This window comes from Chanos chanos, chromosome 1 (genome assembly GCF_902362185.1).
Source record: "Chanos chanos chromosome 1, fChaCha1.1, whole genome shotgun sequence".
In the NCBI taxonomy this organism is placed as follows: Eukaryota; Metazoa; Chordata; class Actinopteri; order Gonorynchiformes; family Chanidae; genus Chanos; species Chanos chanos.
The window spans coordinates 50795159-50820534 of NC_044495.1; the positions used below are offsets into that span (position 1 = coordinate 50795159).

Sequence of the window (25376 nt, forward strand, 5' to 3'; positions counted from 1 at the left end):
CTTTTTTTTTTTTTTGGTATATCTTTTAGTCCCCATTTTCTGGTGTCCTTTAAAAGACACATCTCCCCCATTCAGAAATAAATAATCTTTTCCAAACCCCCTCCAGCACCGCCCCCCCCCCACCCCATACCCATCCTGTTTCTTCTGTCCACCCCCCCCCCAACCCCCCCTTACCGTGTCCAGTCCCTTATCTGTGCCAGGATCAATATCTCTTAACATCTTACTTATTTTATTACTGCTTTTGGTTTTCTGGGGGACTGATTGAGAGTTCCTCCGAGGAAATCTTTGGTTTTGCTTAAGTGTCCGTGACATTTAATCATGATTTTCCTTGCCGTCTCATTCCGGCCAGTCAATCAGCTAATCCACCTCGATTGATTCGCTGCTTTCGCTGATGGGCTTACACTCGTTGGGCATCCTTTGGTGTCTGCTCAGCTGGGTGGCCTGTGTGAAGCTCCTGTCACACTTCTCACACCTGAACACACACACACACACACACACACACACATGCGTGCGTGCACACACGTACACACAGACAGACAACACACAACAGCATTCAGAGAGGTTGCATCGCAAGCAAGCTCATCCGTACGCCAACTTAATGACAACCGACACATGAAAGTGGCTGAGAATCATTGTGGGCCAGAGGGGTGTAATTGCTGCTCCTGCGCCTCAGGCCTTGATGGCGATGATAGGTGAAAGCCCGAACGCTTCACAACACAGGGCCCCTTGTCAATAATCTAAGAGGAGAGGGATTCCCTCTGGAGGGGCCTGTCTAGATAAGGCCCCCCCCCCCCCTCCTCCCCATGTCATTGTCACTTAAAACAGATAAAGAACAAAAAGAGATTTTCGGTAGGCTGGCTATCAAAGAGAGCATCTCCTGTCATTTAGCGCTTAGCGGGTCCGGTAATAGCATGCATAGCGGGCAACTGCTTATTCAGCTGGTTGTAGTTTGTGTATTGAGTTGTTATTTCGGACTGGACAGTTGATTGCTCTGGGTTTTAAGAATTGTCTCTAATTGGACTCTCTAATGTCTGGAAACACTTGTGAATCACTCTGGAATCTATCAAAAGTCCCGTCTAAAATAACAGCTGAGACTGACTGTACAATACTTCAGTTAGATGGGTCACAAACACATGTACGTATGTTTATGTGACTGAATGGTCTATTTGGCTTATAACATCCATATCAAGTTTTAACATCTAGTTTTGATAAACATCATTTAGCTGGAAAAGTGAATAATGAAAGTAAACCGAGCATGTGATGGCTTAAAATATCATAATTCGTCATGTCTGGAAAGTTGTTTCATTTTGGGTCATTCTTGAGTCAACACGTATTTATTTATTATCCAATAACGATTCATCATTAATGAATAAAACCTCATCGACATGTACAAAAAACAAACAAGAATTTCTAAAACTAGACTAACAACAGCAGAAGAAATGAAAGACAGAAAAGTTGCAGACGGAACAGAATCATCTTGGTGATGTCGGAACGGTCGAAAACTGCTCTGCGTCCTCAACAAATAGAAAATGCCAGCCTTATTCTATCAAGCATATCAGTTCAATGAGAATAACTCAAGCGTATTGATTGACTAAAGATTTCTAGGGTGTATTCATTAATGTCTTTATGAGCTTCTTCCTCTCCAGAGCAACCAAAATGCTGATGACACATTTGTGTATCACTGATTGCTTATTAGATAGCTGATTTGTTACTGGATTGGTCTGCTCCAAATCACCCACCTCTTCACATCGCAATTGCTGGCAAAGTGACATAGTTTCACTCATGGGAGGTGTTTGGGAGCAGCCATCCTATTTAGAGAAACGGAACACAAAGCAATATCTGTGTTTCTCAATTTATATGCAAAGAATCTATTTATTGTTCATTGTTGGTGGACATTAACGAACTGAGACATTGTCTCTACTGTGATAAGAGTACCGCACTGGTAGCAATACTTACTGGCATGTGTTGCAGTTCAAAATTTTGAAACTCTCTTATAATACGGAATCATCTGTAAAGCTAAACTGTTTGAGTTTAGTTGCTGTGAGACCTTCCTAATTCTTAATAAAAAATGGTGGTTAAAATTCCTAAGGTTTTCAATTCAGATATTTTCTCGATCATATGTTATTATACTCTCCATACTTATTCCTGAGGATTTATGATTGTTTGTGTTTTGCACATAAAGATACATAGTATTTAGGACCTTTTAAATGTCTAAAGACATGGATCGTGGGAAAGCAGATGTACTGGGAGCCAGACTGTGCTGTACACCCCTCCACACACAAACTAATATTTAAACACGAAAAACTGGTTGGGAAGTCATGCTTTGTTTCTTTAATTATGATCCTGTCGACGACCACAACCTTTTAACTTAACAAAAAGGAGCACGTGTTCAGGTATGGCTACGAACACAAACCAATCCCATGGGCTTTTGAAAGAAAATGGTATGTCAGTCAGTAAGAAAAAACTGTCCACGGACAACCTTCAACTGTCAAATCAATATTTTCATTCTACATGTTCTTTGCATTCCTTGAAATTTTGCCCTTGTTTGACTTTTATGAAGAGCAGGAATGCAAAGAGAATTACATATGTTCTTCTGTTCACTTTTAACAACAGTTTAATGGGTTGTATTCCGTGGCAGACAATGTTCCTCACACAACTGTAGCACTTTATATTTACTTACACGCTGAATTTGATTAAAATCTAGTAAAGAACACTTTGATTTTTTTTTTTTTCTGGGGAATCCATGAATCACTTTGTGAAACACTGGATAGCATTGTTTTGGTACAATAACTACTCCAATACCTTTAATTAGTGTTGCTTGGTGGCTTTATTGAAAACATGACATGCATTTGGTGTTAAAAAAAAAAACCTGTGAGTCAAAAAGGTCACATGTAAGTAGTACCCATTGACTTAAAAGAAATCTATTAACCGCTCTACCCTTAAAGGTTTTTTTCCTAACAGTAATCTGTGTATTTTATTTATTATTACTTATTATGGTTAATGGGCTTAGTCCAAACTGGGACTAGAAATATGGTCTTTTAATTGGCAATGGAAGACTTAGATAGGGATTCCTATCATCCAAATAAAAAGCTTCTCTGAACTAAAATTTGAAAATCTTGTGCCTAAAGTAAGAACTTTATATCTTATTTTACATGCTTTCTCCTAGTTTTAGTTCTATATCTATTTTTGGTTCATATGTTTATCAAGATCTAGCAATGGAAACCAACCAAGGATGCTGTTAGTTTACAATAGCGCAGCATGGGGGTGGGGTGGGGGGGTGAGTTTACATGCTCAGCGTACCAATTTAATGTGTTTTTTCACGTTTAGTTTGAAAACATAAGACGTTATCAAAAAAAAAACAACATTCTGAATGTGTAAAAAACATGGATTTTCATAGTTGTCATATTATAGCACCCTCGGGATTTTTTCGAGCGTATTTTTATTAGCTGACCGGCGTTCCCTCAATGAACTCTCTGCTCATTTTTCCTTCACAGCCTTCAGGGTGGAATGGGTGGGATAAGAAGCAAATCTTTTTTTTTTTTTGTAAAAAATATTGTAAAAAAATGGGGTCTAAGAATCAATGGTACTCACTGTTACTTACTTGAATGGCTTCTCCCCGGTGTGTGTCCGGATGTGGTTGTTGAGCGTGGTGGCCCCAGCAAAGGCACGACCGCAGTAGCCGCATTTGAAAGGTCTGTCACTGGAGTGAGTGACCACGTGGTTACGGAGCTCTGAGGGCTGAGAGAAGGACTGGGAGCAGTGTCCACACTGATACGGTCTGAAAAAGAAGAGGGGGGGGGGGGTCATCCCATTGCAGTTACCATGGTAGCGTGACCCTCATCACACAATGGGGCAAAGAACGTGGTACAGTCATCTATCAATATTTTCACTTTCTCTGGGACTGTTCAGCGTGCTTGGTTTCTTTGCTGCTTTTGTCTTTTACACTCTATATCTTCAACTGTAAAGATCTCTGATCATTATTAGCCTATTCACGGTTAATCACGAGGAGCAGATAACAAATCACAAATTTATCGACAATAAGACATAACAAAGGAAAACACTTACGGGGATAATTAGATTCATTGACAACCAAACTCTATCGTCAATCATGTTATTTATTTGGTCAGTGAAACAAACAGTCCTGAAAAAAAAAATTCAATGTTTTCTTTCCTGAGAAAAAGAAAAATGTATTTTGTACATAATGATTTCATATTATATAATAACATCATGTGTGTATGAATGATCTGATACTTAACATTAATTTTGCCCTCTCTGCACTGCGTCATACTCAATAAATGTGTGTTGGCAAAATCATATTCTGTGTGACAGAGACCACAATTAGGAAGTTTTTCTGTGAGGCATTGCATTGATTGTGAATATTTTATCATGATAAATGTTTGGAGAGTATTTACTGCTGCAGCATTTGTGATTAATGTCGGGTTATTGTTTATAGCTATGTACTAAGCCTAGTGGACCAGAATATTTGAGATAAATAAGACATTATATTCTAAGAAAGCGGTAGGTAGTTTCTAGATGCCAAAGAATCAAATATAAAAAAGTTCACATTGTGCAGACATAATCAAAATAGTTACAGCAAGGTAGAAATTTGACGTTTAAAATCAACTGAATGGAATAAATTGAATCTAATGCTGTTAATATCTAAATTAATTTAAGTACCAATGATCAAAAATCACAAATTTGAAATGACATATATTCCATTCGGTTACTCAGGCACTGTACTGGTGATCTGTACTGTTCTTGGATGTTAAATGTTTGTAATAAACTACACTACTTAGACAGGTCAGAGTCATTTGATCTCACCCAGCCTCCCCTGGCTCGATGAATTTATGTTGCGTAAGGTGCTGATATAAGAGTCAAAGACATCGTAAAGTTCTGGTATGAATGTACATACTCGTAAGACAAAGTTATGCGTGTAACCCAGTTATTTTGATGTTTGTGAGTCTATTCCTTTGCACGCTGTTATCATGTTTGTTTCAGTCAGCGTCACTTAAGAAAAAACTGGTGTTTCCATAACGTCCCAATGTGGATTAAAAGCTTTTACAATTCATTTATTACTCTGTCCTACGTTTCCAGAACAAACTGAACTGAACAAAGGGGCAGTTCATAACCCTTTTCACCATGAAAATATTCAGCGAAAACATAAACTCAGGCTGTAAACTGGTTATCAAGCTCCAGAATAAATTGACCATAGATGCACATTGTGTTTCAGACTTTTAAACTTTTGACTTCAGGGGAGAGGAAATAAAGATACCAAACGTGTGCCAAATAATGAACATCATTTGGTCTCAGTAGTTCAATGAGGTCTGTTAAAATTTATGAAAACTGCTCCATCGACGTCGTAAATAATCCGTGGAAGTCTTCACTCATTAATTGTACACACACACATACACACACACACACACACACACACACACACACACACACACACACAAAAAATATGGCCCTCAAAGATGATTGATACAGCAGTGCAAAAACAAGAAAAACACCTCTTGCCGAGAGTAGAGGTCAGCAAAAACAGATCAGCAAAAAGATTTTTTTGGTGATGATCTACAAGAGTAATTTATCTTCTCCAAGATGAGCTTATAAACTCAACATCGATAAATATGTATAAGCCAAAACCCATAAACCATAGCTGAGACCATTTTAAACGGATTCAGAGAGCCATTTGCTGTGAGCACCGGCTCAGCTTCCAAATACCAACAGATCCAGATTCTCCTTGTTCAGCTAAATTTTATCTACACCCCAGGGTCATAAAGTTGAATATTGACAAGCACTCACATTGACTTCAACTCCTGGGTATCCAAGCAACATTTTTCTTCTGTATGAATATTAGTTTATTGAATAAGTGGCATCTGTTTTCCTCTGCATCACAGTTGGGGTAGGTATTTCTTTGTGACAGGGCCAGCTGATTTATAGGTTTGTATGCACTGGGCAAAAAAAATAGTGCTAAGCAAAAAATTTCCAATGCATCCTCCGCTGTATTTAATTAGATCCACAGATGTTACACACTGTATTTGAACCTTAAAACCAACGCTATTAGTGATGCAAAATTCGATATTATATAAAGTGCTGGATTCTGACCAGGCTGGAATGAATAGTATGTATGGTGTTTACAAAGATATTAAGGGTCTTACATTTTTCAGTCCTGTAAAATTCTTAAAGAAAAATGTCATACGCTAAATATGTGTGCTTCCAACGACAATGTCTTTAAAATAGCGATACTGTCCCACTATGTTCCATTACTGAGCAAAATAAATATTTATTAGGATTTTTTTAAAGTTATTCCTCTTCCTGCAATCCCATAACTTTTCTGGAGGAAATTCTCTTCTTAAGATACAATCTGTTTGATCTGGCAATTGTATCTGAATGTGAGGCTGTCTTGACATAATTCACATTTAGAGAGGGTTTTTTTTTTTTTTATGCATATGTTTTTGACCGCTAGGCATAGCGTCCACTCTCTTCTCCGTCGTGACAGCTCATTTGAATTAAAAATGATGTAGTTCAGGCTTCCAAAAAAAAAAAAAAGAAGGGTAACAAAAATGTGCCACAGCTCAGACATTCAAATAACTTCCATCGAGACTCTGTTGTAAACGAGCCTAAGTTTCACCACTCTATTAAAAAGCATTGCCTTCTTACTAAAGCCAACTAAAAAAAAAAAAAAAGCTAAACTCTCAGCAAACAGAGGGATTTACGATGATGGAAAAATGGACGTGACCATTATGTGACCATGTATAAACGGTTTCATAAGCATAAGCAAAACTGATTGTACTGATTAAGGGGTGCAACATCTACCAGTCTCTAGCATTAGCTGAAATTTTTCTGTTTGGCTTGCGTTTAAGACAAATATTCACTCATGTTATCTAAGCGTATAAAAAAAAAAGCTAGCCCATCCCAGACATACCAGAGGTGATTTAAAAGGGCAGAACACTGCCCCTCGTAAAATCATTGCTCCGCAGTCACTGAGTTGTCAAATCCACTTCTCCGACCACAGGAAATAAAACTGAATGTTCTAGCTGAATCATTTAACAGTTGAAAGCTGACTTACATCAACATGAATATTTTTGTTATTCAACATATGTCTGGATTTAGTAATTCGCAGCCCATTCCTCGTGGACCTCAAGTCGTTCTACATCTTTTCTCCACTAACAAGTCCACCACCATCAACCAGTTCAAATGTTTCATCATTTGTCCGCTGCATGACATAATACAGCTGTGCTGGTACTCAAATTAGAATTATGGGTGAGTTCAAGAACCGAATTGGGAATTAAATACAAGATGAATTGACTTTACCTGTCAGGGTTCTGCGGGCACACGTGCATTTGGAGCAGGATCCGTTGGGTAAAGGTTTTAAAGCACTGCCCACACTTCCACAGGTGCCAGTCGCTGAACTCGGTGCTCAGTTGACTGGTAGATGTGGGGCTGGCCAGCACGCGCTGGTTTTTGGAGCTCAACTGGTTGAAGCCTGACTCCGTATGTCCGGATTTATCCAGCAGGGAGAAGCTTCTGGAGCAGGGGGAATGAGGGAAGACCATGGAACGCAGCAGAACCATGGAGGAACCTTTGCCAGACTTACTGAAAGGCTGCAGGGTCTCTTGCCTGGACATGGCTTCTATTACAGTAGCTGGCACATTCACTGTTTCAAATGCAAACACAAGAGTTTGTGTTTTTAGCTTGTGAGAAAAAGCCCTAGAAGTCAATGGCAAATGTGTATTCCAGCGTCCTACTAAGACATAATAAATAAGCATGGAAATTTGCAAAATCAATACAAGTCATTTATTCACCAACAGACAGGCAACATGTCTTGTTACAACACTGTAGTTTCAGCCAAACTTCAGCAAAAAAAGTACTTTTACTCTTGTTTTTCTCTCTATCAAGATGTTTTGGAACTTAGATTTTTCATTGTAAATTAACATTGACTTTCTCCCATGGAAAAAGCAAACTGGGTAAAAAAAAAGAAAGAAAGAAAAAAAAAAAAGCACAGTTGATTTAATCCGTCTTTTTTTTCGATTGGATCGCTGACAATAAAATTGGAGTCTTCTTAATGCTCTCTTGTTTACATTTAAAATAGAATATTCAACCACTAATGAGTATGTGATTTGTGCAGCGGCAGTTTTATATGAAAACCTTATATTTGAGAGGACAGTGCCGATGTAAGTCATCCTTAGATAAACTACATTCCACATTCTTTGTAGCGCAACACGCTGTGTACACAAACATAGCATTACCAAACTGTAAGCTGAGAAATGTGGGACAGGAGAAAGGCCTATCTTATTTAATAAAACCATTGCATCAAATGTAATAGAAGTTGAATTATTCATCTCTGTGCATAGTTTGAATGTGACAGGACGGATCACTGCTGAATTCAATGCATTAGATGTGTGATTAAATAGAACTTTTCCAAAACAGGCAAAAAGACATTTTCTCATAGAGTTCATCTCGAGTCATGTATATGGGGATGAGGGATTTAGGAAACTGATACAATTTATGTTCAGATCCTTCAAGTATCACTAAAGTTGATTCCCTCAAGTGCTTTGAGATTTTACAAATGATCTCCAATGGTTTAATGCAATGCTGCCCATATAGCAAGCAATGAACAATAGTATTTTTGTCTTCTGTAGCGGCACTCAACCACACATTTCGGTAAAAATAAAAAGATGCCAGTAATAAGTTGCTTGCTTCATTTTTTTATATTGTCCTTGCTAACCGCTGATTAACACCAGTAAAGTAATTGTTAAGGAGCAACTAGTAGATGAGTTTAAGTTCAGAAGTGTTTTCTATACACACCACTGCATAAATGATTGACTGTGAAATATTCAGACTGATGAACCATGTGACTCTTTCAACTGGATTTGACCAACTCAATATTCAGGCTTGCTACAGAAAGCATTTAATTGGTATAGAATACAACCAAACACTGTGAACAATGCTTCAAATATGTATATTGGAAGTATGTATGTGTTTACTGCCCTCAGATGTGATTTTATAGCAAACTGCTACCCAGTACAAAAAGAGTTTGATTGTATTTGACGATGTATGTCTAAAAGAGCTAGATTCAAGGTTACAGGAGACGGAACTTTTTCCTTTTTCTCCCGAGAACAACATCTTTCAGTTATAGTATTGTCTCTATTAAATTATACTGTATACTTCTGAGAACAGTTTTGAGGCAAAGGGAGTTGTCTAAACAGAATAGCAAGCAGACTGAAGTCATAAAATGTCTCCCATGTAAACACTCAACTGTCAGGCCCTGTCAGTTGTCCAGGATTTCCATTGGCCCATGGTTTCCACAGAAACAAGACTGAACTGTATGGGTTATGTGCTAGTTTATATTGCACACATAATTTATGTCCTTCCATGTGCAAATACAAAGAATTTTGAATCTATTAGACACACTACTGACCTGAAATGCTCTAAAATCATAAAGATAACCATAAACTTTTTTCAGTTATTTTACATTTATTTAAGTACATTTATTTAACAAATATCAATGGTGCTAAGCTGTATAATTGCAAATGACTACTTCATTACCAATTCATTACTGAATGTATATGCTCTGTGGAAACTCCATGGAAACGTCATGAAAACTCCATGGTGCAATTGCAATTACTGAATGCCTTTTGGATGAATGCATCTGTTTCGTTCAATTTATTTATTTATTGTTGGAGAATTTAATACCTATTCTAAATCAGCAGGCCATTTATATAGACATTATATTGGAATATTAATCTCATCAAACATCTGAGTACATCAAACACCTGAGTTTAAGGTAAGTTGGAGGGGATGCTTTTGTAAGGAGGTGAGGAACTCACAGTTTTCATCTTGGGCAATGCACTGCAGCGGAATTCCAAAGAATGAAGTGTAGCTGTCATTGTACCAGACCAGGAGTTCTGTTCCCCGAGGAATGTCCATGCAAGCTCTGTAGAAAATACATGACCTGAAGAGAGAATCACAGTCAAAGTTACTGTCAGATGACACTAATCTTTTTCATTCATCTTCAAGATCAATTGCGATACCACTGTTAAAATGTTTAAAAATTCGTTTTAATCAATGGCCTCTGTAATGAAGACATAGGCTAAACTGTTCGGAATATTTAACAAGTTTCTGAACTTTTTTGTCGTTGTTGTTGTTGCTGTTGTTTTTTAGTATATGTGCGCTTAATGGCGTGTAAGTGTGCAAACTTGCTACAGAGTTATTTTCCTCTCCTGTGAGGTTCAATACTTAGGGGCACGGGCCTGGAGATTTATGGAGAAAACAGAGAGATGCAAAGCCGTATTTAATGAACAAGCCTGAAAATAAAAGGCTTTTCATACTTCGGTGGCAGAAAAATATGCACTTGTGAGGGTATTTTGTCACCGTAAACTGACCCCTAACAGTGATGATGCAGTGATCAATAAGACCATGTGGAATTTCTATATTTTATTTTCATGCTAGCAAAAACTACATCCATCTTTAGATTTATTGCCGCGCTTCTATAAGCATTTGGCAGACATTTGCAGAACATCTTTTCATATATTTCAGAAAACATCAGCACTATGAATATAGCTTTTAAAAAAAAAAGAATAACAAAGAAGAAGAAAACTACAAATATTTGACAATACGCTCCTTTGGTCTTTGTAAGAGCTGCTGAGGTCGGTGAATTTTATTAATTCTTTCCACCACGACATAAAAATAAAACAAGGCAAAGCCCATAAATCACACACACTCATAACCCCTGAGAAAAAAAACACAAGTATACCGTGTACTTTATACGCTTGTAACAGTTTGTCTCTCAGTTTGGCCTCACTTAACATAAACACTGTAGCACACAAATAAATGTACTCGCACTAAATGACTCAGCTGGCCGTTGAAAGAGGGCTGTTTTTGGAGCGATGGGTGGTCTAGCCGCACTTTCGGAGGAGGGTGAAGGAGCGTAAATGTATACCCATCCTTTACAAGCCTGCCGTCACTTCCAAAAAAATTCGGCCCCGCCATTGTAGCTCCGCCGAGTACATCAAAGGAATTTTTCCCTCTTGGATAACATTTCCCTCGCTGACATGTATTTAGTATTGTGGTTGGATGACTCATAAAGACAACTGCAGGGCGTCCCAGAGCGAGCGAACTGAAGAGCATGCCAGCACACATTATTGTCAGGGCAAAACAAAACAGCTATCTGAGGGTCAATCAATCAAACGCTGCTTTGAAGAGAATTCCATTACAATATTGAAAATCATAACATATAGAATTCAAACCAGCTGACTGGTGGACATCTCCCATACAGCTTGGAGAAGCGGAAAAAAACTGTTCCCCGTTTGTCTTACATGTAACTCGCGTGTGTTTTGGAAGACAACACGATCTCAGAAAGGATCTTTTAGTAACACTTTTATATATTCCCTTATGACTGTAATGTAACAGCTTGTATACTTTAAATGCAAGTTCATAAAAACCATTTAAAGTAGATGTATTCATGTATTACCATTCAACAGGTTCACTTGTGCAGGTTAACCTTTGCATTATACACCTGACTAATTAATGCTGATGTGCATATATTTGGATGAATTTAATGTGCCGGACCTGTACTGGACCACCATCATGTTCTGCTCCCCACAATGCCGGGCACAGCGGATGTACCTCATCCAACTCGATTTGCTTGGCTCATTGCCATCAATAAAGTGCTGTAACGTCCCCTCCTGGTCGTAGATCTGCAAAACAGACCAGCGTTCCACAGTCATTCATCATCAGCATTTTCATGTGATAACAACAACAACAAAAAAAAGTTTTAGGAAAAGTATTGGAGTGTAAAAATTTACAACCACAGAAAACAGTTTGCGAAGACAATTAGAAGAGCGAGACCTACTAATGTTTAGATTAACTACAGTCTACTACTGGTGTCTCTTTAAGTAAGGTTCTAGCTTGGCCTTAGTCTATGGTTAAAATTTTTTGCTTTTGAAGCTTAGTGTACTCGTCTCTGCTTCTCCCCTGGACACAGTTCAAACCTTAACTGGGTTGTCCATGACAAACATACTGGTTTAGCCACTGATTACTCATTATAATGTCATTTTTCCTGCAAAGTTCTGACTTGAGAGATACACAAAAGATGAATGTCCAAACGAGTAGTGCACATGCGGTCCTTTATATGAATATTCAACTGATTTGTTGTAATTAACTGTCTGCTTGCCATATTAAATTGTGCTCTGTGGTGTAAAGTTCTAACTTGAAAATATTCAGACCAAATATACATCTGAATGAACAAAAATATGCTTTTTGCTTTTCTTTATCACAGGATATTGCAAAAGTATATTGACCTTTTTTAAAGTATAATCTCTCTTTTTATGTATGTCCTTTTCTTGACATGTAGAATCTCATTCACAATATACTCCTTCTTCTGATTCACAAAAAAATTGTAGACATATCAGCAATGGATTAGCCCAAAAAGCACTCACACATAAACACACACACACACACACACACACACACACACACGCACGCACCCCTCCATTATACATTTAATCACCCGAATTATGTAAGATATCACTTGTACTCCCTGGCTATGTTATCTTTGGATCAGAAGTAGTCAGCTTGTTTTTTAAACGTATACTGCAGCGATATCTCTTGTGCTGTTCATTCATGCTGTGTGTGAGTAAGAGATTGGAGTCTTGTCACAGGACTCCCGCTGAATGGATGAGATTTCAGGACCCCCTGTGACCCCATTGGATCCCTGACAGTGAGTTGGTCTGTGGTGATTCCCCTTGCTTATCCTCGTGGCTTTTCTAGTGAACCTCTCCCGGCTTTGACAGCATGATAGAACACTCAGACATTGCTTACACGAAAAGCAGTTTGTTACACAAGGACCCGACTGGCCCTCCAGCTGTTTTATCGGAATGTCCACAGAGGAAGGAATTCTTTTTTTTTTTTTTTTTTTTCCCTGTGTTGTTTAATTCTTCTGAATAAATAATTTCATAAAGACATAAACAAACCAACATATTGTTTAATACTTTCCAGACAGTTTTTGCTTCCAGAATATTCTCTAAGCTTGAATTTGGCTGGTTTCATGTATAGGATGTGTGCAGGGTTTCGGGGCTGATGTTTAGAGAGTGTTTGTCTTACTCTTCTACTGGTTTTACCTCATCTTTTTCTGTGATTATACAGCAAACTAAACACTGTTATATTGTCCTTGATCAAAAGGCCTTTCCACTTAAAATAAAAAACAGAAGAACATTTATAAGGTATTCCAATGTAATAGCAACATGAGTTTCACAGAGTAGTGAAGCTTGACAGATTCTAATTAAATCATTTGCTATTTGGCAAAGCTTTAGGATATACAAACACACACACAGAGAGAGAGAGAGAGAGAGAGAGAGAGAGAGACACACACACACACACAAAGGCACATATCATGAGTGATCAGACATGCCTGTGTGTGTGTGTGTGTGTGTGTGTGTGTGTGTGTGTGTGTGTGTGTGTGTGCGCGCGTGTGCGCCTGTGCGCGTGTGCGTAACAGCTTGTAATGAACCATTCCGCACATGTGATCAGAGCAAGTCACTGAGCCTCCTCACTTCACCGATAGCAGATGACAAATCAAAAAAATTGGGTCTACTTGAAAAACTCCTGACAGTCCATTCATTTCTCTGGTCCGTGGAGCAGCACAGTGTTTGACTTGTCCCATCCCCAGCTTTTTGATGCTGGAGCTTCTCCAAAGCTTTCCCGCTGTGAGAATCAGATCCTCCCTCCCAAATCAAGAGAAAGATATATCCCCACCCCACTCCAACATATCCCTCTCTCTCTCTCCCTCTCTCTCCCTCTCTCTCTCTCTCTCTCTCTCTCTCTCTGTTCTATGCTTGAAAGCTTTCTAGCTGTTATTTCACCCCCGTTTATGTTTCAGTCGGTCAGCGTGTCTTAAGCAGAGCACAAAATGTTTTACTCACAAAAGTATTTGAGGGAAGATAAAAAAGAAAAGATGTGTTTATGTTGTACTCATGCTTTTTAGAGTTCAAATATTTTATGATATGATGAGAGGCTTCCTGTTTCACATCTCAACGTGATAGGGTCATCTGGATTTCATCTACGTGTCAACACTTGCGTACGGGGATTTTTCCAAAAAATGATTGTATTTGTACTTACTTTAACTGTGTTTTACAAACTACTGATCATCCTTAATTCATACATCAGTCTGAGACACTAAAAAAACGGTCAAAGGTGCATTTTATCCACTGTCAGCAAAAGAGCTAATAAAAAGAATTATACACTAAATTCATTCCATGAGCCCATCGCACTGTAACACTTTTAAGGTAAGACCCATTGACTGACTGCTTAATATTGACCCAAAAGAAAATGTGATATACAACATCGCGGGCTAGAAAACAGACTTTGATTGATAGCCGTCATTGTGGCCCAATGCACTCAGTGGGGCTGGTTGGTTACAGCTCTAAGTAAGAATTACAGTAAACACCCCATAAAAGTGATCTATGTCATCTAGATCTCCACACAGAAACACACACACACACACACAACCCAACACCAACCTCTGCCATTCATTCAACTGCAGCATACACTAATTCCACTTAAAATGTATCGTTAAAACAGGAATGTAAATATGTGTTTGCAGCGATTATTCAAAAAACTGCGTATAGTCAAAATTCCAGAAAAATAACAGGATTTATTCAGTAGCCAATTTTCAGTGACTATGTGCTTATTTAAAAATGTAGGTAAACTAAATATACAAGATAAACTAGTATTTCCATGAACACATATTAAAATATGCATAATTCACATAATTCACATTTTTAAAAAAAAAAAATGTAAACACCTCGGTAAAATAAAAAGCCTATTGATTTATCAAGGTTGTACCAGCAGTAAAACACAGTCTGTACCACGCCAAATGGCACCCTTTTCATATGGCCTCAATCTCTACAGTCTGCCCCTGCATTATTAATTTAAGAACATATGTGACCTTGAGCCATCTCTCCATGCTAAACAACCCTGCCCGCCCCCGTGCCCCCATGACATCTCACTTTATGGAAGAGGGTCTGTTTATTACCGAGGTGAGCCCTGTCAATAGCTTTGCTGAAATCTGTCTATAGCTCACTGAACCAATCAATTTTGTAAATGATTGCAATAATCAAGGAAATTGCCTTATTTATAAATCTCTGCGTACAGCATTTTAATGACTGCTCACAGTTAGTGCTGAGGTTCTGGAATGAGAGAGAAGTGTTTGTGTGGGGCGTGGATCATTTTTGACCGATATTATTTTTATAACGGCTGATATGAGGCATTGCACGGCCAAATATAAGCAAAATATGCACATGAATCCTAAAGAACAATGATCCTTAATTGTTCAGAGGTAAGAGCAGAAAAATTTGAGAGTGCGTGACATCACTCCTTTTCTGTGCTCTGAAAACTAGACAGATAAATAAACAACTGAACAGATGAATTAACGCCAACAAAGGGAACAGTGAAAGTCTGTATATTCGACTTAACTGTTAACAAACAAAAGGACGTAGGTATGCCCATTCACAAAAAAAAAAAAAAAAACCCTCATTTATCAATAGTTTTTGATTCTCTGTGCCTGGCAAAGAGAGAAACTGCACTAGCTTTCGTGATATATAGTGGAACACTGACACACAGTTCCACCGCTGAAGAGGCAGACAACCGAGGCCATACAGAGAGGTGCAGTGCTGAAACACTACCCGCCCTCCATTCTCATGTTTACTTTCCCACTGGCTGGTGAGAAGTGGGGAAGATTACAGTTTCTTAGTAGCTCCACTTCTTTCGGCCATTGATCCGTCTGCGTTCCTGTCACTGCCTTACTTACTGCTCAATCTCTCTGGAGCGACATTTACAGCACGCTGATTGGACCCCGTCACCACCCCGGCTGTAAATCGTCCTTGAACGGCCTCTGCGTCGATGGTCTCGGCGTGGAGAGATCCAAAAGACAGGCACGGCCTGACAGTCACTTGACCCCGTGCCCTTCTTATGGCGAGTAAATCAGCCCCCGCCAGCCGTTAGACTGGAGGGATCCTGCTCAGCGCGATGCAGACTGTGGGGTCAGAGGTTATGCTGAGTCTGGTGAGTGGGACACTACGGTTAATGGGAATCGCGTTGGCTTATCTGAGGAAATACTTACCGCCCATCACCGAGCAACAGGCTGGCATGTAAATGGACCCTCCTCTGATTAACAATGCACTGTGTGTACAACGCATAAGGTGATAAAGCTGCTCTCTTATCTCTTCAAATGTATTAAAACACACTCATGGACTGCAGTATGACTTTTTTCAACATGGTTTTAGCTCATTCCCTAGCAAAATTTTCAGGGGGAAAAAAAAACCTGCTAAACTGAGAGACCATGTGAACTGTCTCACAACATTCTCTTGACCAAAGGGGGAGCCGAACATTTAAAAGAGGGTTTTGCTTCAGTTCAGAAGATGAAAGCGAAATTGCACTAAATTGATTGATGAAAAGTCCCTGGCTAGTTCAATGGACTATGCTATCCTGGGATGATTCCATACGGTGAGGTCAGACGTGAAAATTTAGATGACTGGGCAGCTGGCCTAAAATACCTAACAGTGTATTGAAGAAAAAAATCAATCAGAGAGTGATTTGTCATAAACTGACATAAGCAATCATAAATGGTTATTTGCAATGTTATGTTTCTGCTATGTAAAGTTTATGCTACATTACATATAATAATATGTAATAAATGAATCCTTTCTCATTACTCTAGCATATAGACACAGACACAATTCTTTGCACCAGCAAGCAAAATGCAGCCAACTATCATTCACAACTCGAGTGAGCTCAGACAGATACTCATGCCACAGCGAAGATCTGTGAATATTTGCATAGTTAACACATGACATACTGGACTGTTGCTTAAGAGACAAACGATTTGCTAGAGGCAGACTGACTTGATGTAATAATTTAAGCAGCATGACACAACGATGATGCAATTTTCAATGGTTATTTTCAAATAAGGGTTTCTACTAGTTATTACAAAAGGAACTGGCTTTAAGTAATATCAGCCAGTGCAGCGTTGGCCACTTGAGACAGAGTTATAATGAGGCCCAGAGTAACTCTGAACAAAGCTAACTGAGCGAAAAAGCTGGCATACAACTATGTAATTTCCTATTCAACATCACATCAACAAAGCACCAAATCACATCTTGCCAGCAGGTTCAAGGTAAGCTCTGTGGTCACTGAAGTCTGTTTTGCATCATAAGGGAAAAAACAGGGAAAAAAATCACAGTATCTAATATTGATTTGAATTGACCTTGTCAGCTCAAGATATTTAGGTGTAACACTCTCTTGAAATTTTTGTGACACTAATACACTACAAAATGTCTTAAAAATGTCATTGACAGTTACCTCAAGCACACATAACTGTTTGCGGTTATGACATAAAAAAAAAACACTAATTCGGAAAGATTTGGTGATATCCTTTCTATCCTTTCTTTCATTACAGAATATGTTGAATGCAACTTTTCATCATGACGAACCTATATCACTCATCTCCTCTCTGAAGTACATCGGGTGCCGATCGATTGGTTAAACTTGTAATTACAGATTTTCTTCTGAAGTTCACTGTCACATAGGGCCTTATTGATCACATGTCAATAAGGTGAACCTCGATTGTATTTGACCCTCTATAACGCGCATGTAATTTCTGGAACAGGAAAAAAAAAAGAAAACAAAGTAAACTCTGAAGTACTGATCAAAACAGTTACTGAACATTTGAATCATGAGACTGTTTGCAGTAGCAGAGTATAATTTAAATCAATAACCTAAATTATAAGTAAATACATTTTCCAGAAGAAACCACTAAAGGCTAAAGAACAAGAATATTCTTTTCATTATGCAGACCACAATGTCATATTTTTAAATTTAAACTGCTTTCAGCACCTTTTTTTTTCTCCTTTTTTTTTTTTTTTTTGCTTTTATTGAATTTAACGGTAAGTAAAAATATTCCTCTATAAGACCAGCGTTTGTCTTGTGGAGTCTGATAGACTTTTAAATAAAGCTGTTTCTCCCTCTATATGCTTTCTCACACAACAAAGCCCCAGATCATAGGGGAAATGGACCATAAAATAACTTAAATGACAAATTATCTGGCTTTCCGTGGCAATGAACCAATGTTAAACATGTCACTTCCATACTGACAAATACAAAATAAAAATAATTATCCTGGCCTGGGGCCTGAGTTCCTAGAAGAACACCCAGTGGTCCTGTCTTAAAGGGTATGATATCAGAGTAGTCTGTCATGTCCGTGAGGCAATGGCTAACATAAAAGGCAATGCTAAGAACCTTCTGGATGCCAACAGAAAATGTTGGTTCTAAGTATCAGTGTCTCGTTTCTTGGCTAAATCCAATTTGTCTTCATCAGATCTTAAAGTGTTTGTCTTATTAGTTTTCCTTTTATGGCCTGTACTCCATGACAGATGGCAAGGCTATTTTTAAAGTCCAGTAGAGTACTTTATGAATTACAAGAATGAGGATCATTTTCACGGAATTTTTAATGCTGTGACTGGAATTTTGTGGCATATAGTAAAACCTCACATAAGATTTTTATGATATGTAACAACAGTTCCATAATATGTAACACTACAGTTACCTATTGAACTAGTAAATGTGATGCAAGCTTCATTTTGACATAAATTTGTATTATGTTTATATTACAACTCGTACAGGTTTACAATAACCCAAAACACTTCTTCATACTTATTTAACACTAGACCTGATTAATGTAGCACCCTCTGTTAAAAATGATATAAGTTAACTACAGTACACAATCAACCAGAAATACACTGAAACAGGACAGGGATATTTCTATTGCAGTATATTACAACATGATACAGTATATATTTTTAAGCTCTTGATGTTCCTGTCTGAGAGTGGACACTGTACATGCCTGATTGGAACAAGGCGGGAAAACAGTCCAAAAAGTCTGAGAAAGAGAGATGTTACAACAATCAGCTGACGGATGCTTAGCCATGACACCACAGTCCCAACAAATTTGTGTCATTTGTGGTGCAGGAACATCAACTGATGTGAATAAGCACCATGAGCGTTTTAAGATCAGTCAAAAATTTTTAGATATATTCTCTGAGGTATTCACCGGTTCTAGATAGATGTAGACATATAAAGAGTAGCACGTCAAAAAAAAAAAAAACCTCACGATGATTTGGGATTTAATGTCAAACACTTAGTGCAGTGTTTCTGCAGCTGAAACAATCTACAGCTTAACAGTGGCCTTCTTAAAGCAGCTGAACACTGTATACAAACACAACTACACAACACAATCTAAGCACAATCAGTTAGTGACCCAGAGCCACGAGTCTGCATCTTCCCAGCAGATAAAAACTAACATAGCAGGATCCTTCTGTCTTAATAGCCTGAAATATAATTTAAACCTCTCAAATGTAACAGACTATGAACGAAGCAAATTGCACTAAAACCCTGGCTGACTAATTGGCTAGTTTAAGAAGTTTAAACGCTACTGTCACTCCAGGGCAACATCAAGCTAAGACATAAAAAACAGAGAACAGCCCTGAATGCATTAATCATTTGGTCATGCTTGGTTTTAAGTAGCCTATTGTAATTACACACAGACTATCAAGACATAAATACTGTATAAATTGATTCTAAACAGCAAAACATTAGTGAAGCAACTAATGTATCGTAACATAGCTCAGCTTTTGAGTGGCCAGCAGCTGTCAATGTCAGGATTTTACTGCTGTTGCTCCTCTACTGAAAGAAAAAAACTTCAAACAAGAGCCAGATGTTGTGGTGTACAACACAATATTGTATTGAGAAAAAAAAAGAGAGAAACAGAGATACAGAGTGGTTAAGAGGTAATATCCAGAACTATATCAAATTTTGTACCTTTTTTTATACCTTTGATAATCAAGATTAAGGTTATTTGTGCCACTAGAAATTAAATGACATAACTTCTTTAATCCTCTCAAAAAAGAGAAGACCATGCCTCCATAACAGATGGAAAAAGTGATAAATAAAATAAATACATAAATGAATAAATCTGAGTGCTATTTTTTGGAAATTATTCTAATAAACTGAAAGTAGCGGTCTGTGTCATTGCTAAACATCAACATTAAAAAGAAGAAGCTTCTTTATCAATCTTGAAAGCAGGAGCGATGTAAAAGCAAAACTATGCGAAAATCACATGTATACATAGTTTATATAATTCATCTCAGGAATATTGAATAAATAATCTAACCTTTAGGATATTAGTCTAATGAACTACTGAAAGCATGACAACGTAGTTGTACCACAGCGCTGGCAAATTCAGCCCCTGATTAATTTCCCATTAGAGTCGCTGCTGATGCGTTCCAGAAAATGTTTCTACTGTTACATGTTATCCTAATTTAGTTCAGTGACGAGATCTCACAGCAAGCGAGCGCCCAACAACATCCACTATGAGGAACAGGCCTGGGGCAAAATGTTTTGCATGGTTTTTTTTTTTCCACGTACCAAAACAGATAACATGGTTTCTGAAAACAGGGAAAGTCTCAAGAGAAAGCTTTTGGGTGCTTAAGAATATTAGATTCCTGCGTTTTTTGTTTTTTTTTTTCCACCGTCACCCACCTCCGTTCTGTTTAATCTATTGGAATTTTTACAGTCCTCGCTGGCAAGACCAGTGTTTAAAGCTGCTGTCATACAGAGCATATATAACCAGTAATAGTGTTCTGTCCACTCTGAGCGGCCTCTAAAACAACAACCTGTATTTGGGTGGAAAGCCACTGCAGAGAAGTGACATACTTGTTTCAAAACACACAGCTCCTTTGAACATTTCAACAGCGTTGTTCTATGACACGTAATATTTTACAGGGAAAAGATGATATAAGGCACTGGAGATAACTTACAATTTACTCATCTGTTGTCCAATAAATACAAAATATATGCTTTATATATATACATACATACATATATATATATATATATATATATATATATATATATATATATATATATATATATATATATATATATATATATATAAAGTATTTATGTTCCCAGGATCCAGTAGAGTGTAAGCTGCCGAGGTGTCAGTATTATGGAATGTATACATATGCTTTACCCTAGGTATAACTTAACCACACTTTGAATCCTGGGTTTACACATTGTTAACTCTCTGTCAGTTCAGGTGAAATGTGTGGGTGATCAGCTGTGAGAGAGTCATGACATTTTACACTATGAGTGGATGAGACTTTTCTCCATTCATCACTCCACCTCTTCACATCAAATCAGTTCATCTCATTTGCATGCAACGGTGACGAAAAAAACATCTTAAATGCTTGTATGTGGAAACAGGTTTCTGTGTAGAATATGTCTGATGTTCCTATTACCTCAGTGTATGATTAGTTCAAATGCAGAGGATGATTGGGTCCTTTTGTAAGCAGATATTATAGGGCTTACAATTTATTTTAGCTAAAAGTTGTTGTGAATTAGCCTAAATATGAGACACATGTTATCATGAATGAGGAATCTCTTTACCACAGGACAGAAACTGATGTATGGCCGAAGTTGCTCTGTATCTACTCATATAATTAATTAATTACAATTAATTAACATAACTATATTGGACTTTGAAACTCTTCATAACAAGTTGTGTCTTTAAAACTGATGTAAGTTGATACTGTACATACAGACTGCTCTTTTCAAAAACAATAAAATCACTCAGTCTTTTAGAGGCATTGTCCCTCACTTCACTCACAATGGGAGTTCTTAACAAGCCCCACTCAGTTTTAAGCTAGGCAGATGTGCTACAAACAACTGAATGTTTTCAAACTCTACACAGGCTTCTGAAAATTTTTTATAGTATTTTAGGGAACTATGCAAATGCCTAAATTCTACTTAAAGGTCGTGTATTTTTGTCTCCAACCTCGAGGAAGAATCCAAACATCTCTTGCAACTTTCAAGAAGCAATTTAGGTAGCACAGTCAAACAGAAAAAAAAAGAGAAAAGAAAACAGACTTACCTCCCATAGGTGTCTTGTGTTGCGTACAGCTCCTGACTGGACTTTTTCCAGCAGTAGAGGGACACCCTGGAAAGGACCTATCCAGGTGCCCTGGGGGATGCGCTGGGCTGCACAGATCCCATAGCCCAGCCCTGGGACAGTGCTGGTGCACAGGCACACCTCACGAGGCAGATCTCTCAACCACTCTGGGACCTCCGGTGGGGGCACCGCGGCCGAGGCGCTGCTCGTCCCCACCAGCCGGCGCAGTGAGTGCAGGGGCCCGTGCATCGGACACTCCCCATTCCGGTTATCTGCACACATGTCACAGCCTGGAGGGGCCAGCACACAACGAGGATGCCGTTATTTACCAAGAGAACCCAGATGTTACCCCTACACCCCATCACCACATCCTGCCCCACACCCCCCAAGACACACACACACACACACAAACACACACACACACACGCACACACACACACACAAATACACACGCACACACAATCAACAAATAATATTGAGCATAACATCAATTACTCTCGGGGGATTTGATAGAAAGTTTTGTAAAGCCAGAAGACAGAAGAATGACAGAAGAATGACAGAAAGCATGATGTACTTTAGTTTAGGTTAATGTGAAGAAATAAGAATTCTTCAACCATCACACCTGTCAAGCTTGTGGTGTCTTTTTATGCAAATTTTTAATGTATTGTCGTTGGGTAGCATCAAAGCCAGCAAACGTTTCACATGTTGTTGACCCACGAACAGAACTGCATGATTACATTGTACTTTATCATATGACAGATAATTATGTTCAATAGACACATTCAGTACCAGATACAGATTTATCCATTATATGGATCAGAAATATTAATCTTTAATGATGAATTAATAGTTCACTTGGCTTTGTGGGGAATCTAATTGTTAAAGACCATGAAACATGAGCAGAGAATGAGACAGTGAGAATGAGAGAGAAGTATGGCAGTCTCATTAAAGCCTGCTGGTTTCTGTAAAGACGCAGGCTACGAATTGTGGGACAACAAGCAGGGTTTTTTCTTTTCTCAGTACTTTGTTGTAATTTCGTCTGAACCGTATGGACTCAAGGCTACAAACTGAATTTTACCACAGCGGAAACTAAACACAGACCAGCCTTGGCTTTCTTCTGTCAGTTATCTTTACGGTATGTAGCCTAGCCTTCATGGGGAGAGCGAAACCCATAAAAATATTTTCTTCACATGGCCAAGGAGGTAAAACCGGCTGATGTCTGATTATTATGGAAAATTATAGTAATAATTCTGTCATAAATAATTCAAATAAATCGAGGCTAAGTCACTCAGAAATTCACTAATCACTAGTCTGTGAAATCCAGCAAACAAGCTCTAGATTGCAATGTAATGACACAAATTAAAAATGGCCTTAAATATTTGTTTTACACAGTAATATGCACTTAGGCTACTTTATAAATGACCGCGACTGGTTTGAAATATGGGGTGGAGAGAGCCGAATGTAGATAAAGCAGTCTTACTGTCCCCGGGAGACTTCCATATACCATGTTCGGATGATGAATAGCGGCCGATGGAAGAGATCGATCTCTGATCCACACTCACTCCACTCTCTTCTACAAAACTATACAGCAATTAATTGTGGCTTGTCCCCCCATCCCTCATCTGCTTGTGGCATATATCGATGGAGATTACTGCTGATAGGCCGTTTTATCACCTTAAATAAACAGTCACCACCTTTTCAAACCGCGCTTTAATATATGTTATTTCCCCCAGACACACGTAAAAAAAAATATATATTTTGTTGACCTGAATTATTTGCGAAAAAGGGTATGGCACAAGGCTGGAAAGAAAACCGATGCGCTTCTCCGATACATAGTGGCGCCTGAAGCTAATTTTTTTGACATCTTCCTTTTTTTTTAATTTAGTTGACAAGACAACACAGCACTTATAATGTTATAGGCTACTGGTGTATTTTACCTATATCACATTACTACAGAAGATTTTAGAATGAAAATGAAATGTAGTCTGTAAAGTCTGTAAGACTCCTCACGGGAAAAAAAACATTTTGACATTATGCAAATATGTTTAATAATTAATGGAAGCAATCAAATGAAATAATAGCATTTGTGATAAATTATTCAAATATCAAGCAACATATACACTTATGGAAACTAACCCACGATTTTCATAATTTTGGCGTACCGCAACTGCTTATTTTTAACTATGCACTGATTTATTAAATAAACTTGGATTCCATTTAAAATTTTACATGCCTTTTTTTGGATTGTTTTTTTAAGAAAACAAGAGTGTGCCCTTTGCTTTCGTAGGCCTACACTTGTGATTCAGTAGAGCCCAACATGTATTCTAAAACATTAGTAAGAAGCCATCCAATTAGTGTAATTTCGCGCTTGGTGTCCTTAAGACTACGTTTTGAACGTTAGTGAGACAATTTGATTTCCTCAGCTCAGAGGCAAAATAGCTGTCGGTCTCTTAGAGACTGAATCTTGTGCTCCTTGGTAGCCTATATCACGGACCTTCGCGCACCTGCCCCAGGATGGTCTCAAGCTTACAAAGTTAGGCCAAAGGGACCGTTCTCAGACTTCGGAGGTAACTCATAAAAAAATAATACAGAAAAACGTATTTTAAAAAATCACATTTATCGAATCCAATAAGTTCCTCTCGTGGGATTACTGATGATCAGTAGTTTAGTAACTTCTTTATGTTGTTGAGTTTGGAACTGAGTGGCATTCTAGGCCTACACACAATGACATTGCACTCTTGTTAAAATTCATGGTACTCGCTTGCACTTGCAGTGCAGTTACTATTTTTTACACTCGGTTACCCCTGTGTGCTGAATCACAGTATTGCTTCAGTACCACTCCAGTAGGTTTAAATTTTCAGGAAAATTGATACATACGGTTATTGTGGTCGCCGGTATGATTGTTCAACGGAATAATCTCCATTCTCTGCTGTCCGTACAAGTAGTAGTCTAACTCCTCAGAAGTCAGTTTGAACGTAGACTCTTTGTCATTTTTAAAGTTTGATGACGCGCAGAGTTCTTTTGTTTGTGGTGCGCTGGTCTCTGGTGGTATAATGTCGGAACACAGAGACTGTCCAAAGAGTGCAATTTGCGGCACAGAGAGTTGAGTTAGACCCGCCAAAGAGGACACCGATGAAGTGGACGAGGAGGTGGAAGATGGTGTTAAAGCCGACGACGACGTTGATGAGGTGGATGAGATTAAGTTCGGTCGCTGTCGGAGACTTTCAACCGGTATGGCCACTCTCTCCGGCGGCTGAAGCTGTGCAAGGGCTGCATTCTTCAGCTGGCTCTGGGGGAAAAGCTGCTGCCAGTGTTGGATGTAGGTCGGGTCCACTTTCAGAAAAGCAGATCCGTTGGGGTCTCCGGGCTTCAGCAT

The 25376-nt window shown here is 38.4% G+C and overlaps 1 protein-coding gene across 1 annotated transcript; it reads right to left on the bottom strand.

Moving 5' to 3' along the window:
* Positions 1-357: 357 nt before the first annotated feature.
* On the bottom strand, positions 358-25376 carry prdm6 (PR domain containing 6). Its single transcript, XM_030769776.1, has 7 exons — positions 24878-25376; positions 21983-22290; positions 11569-11696; positions 9828-9952; positions 7312-7654; positions 3602-3778; positions 358-472 (listed from the first exon to the last, which is right to left on the bottom strand). Exons 1-7 carry the CDS (start codon positions 25374-25376, stop codon positions 358-360), a joined length of 1695 nt encoding a protein of 564 aa, XP_030625636.1.

Excerpts from the sequence above, each read along its gene's own strand:
- prdm6 (XM_030769776.1), bottom strand. The coding sequence starts at position 25,376 with ATGCTGAAGCCCGGAGACCCCAACGGATCTGCTTTTCTGAAAGTGGAC. Across the intron at positions 9,953-11,568 it reads ATGATGGTGGTCCAGTACAG|GTCATGTATTTTCTACAGAG; the intron begins GTCCGGCACATT and ends TTCTCTCTTCAG. Across the intron at positions 3,779-7,311 it reads TGCCCGCAGAACCCTGACAG|ACCGTATCAGTGTGGACACT; the intron begins GTAAAGTCAATT and ends CTTCTTTTTCAG.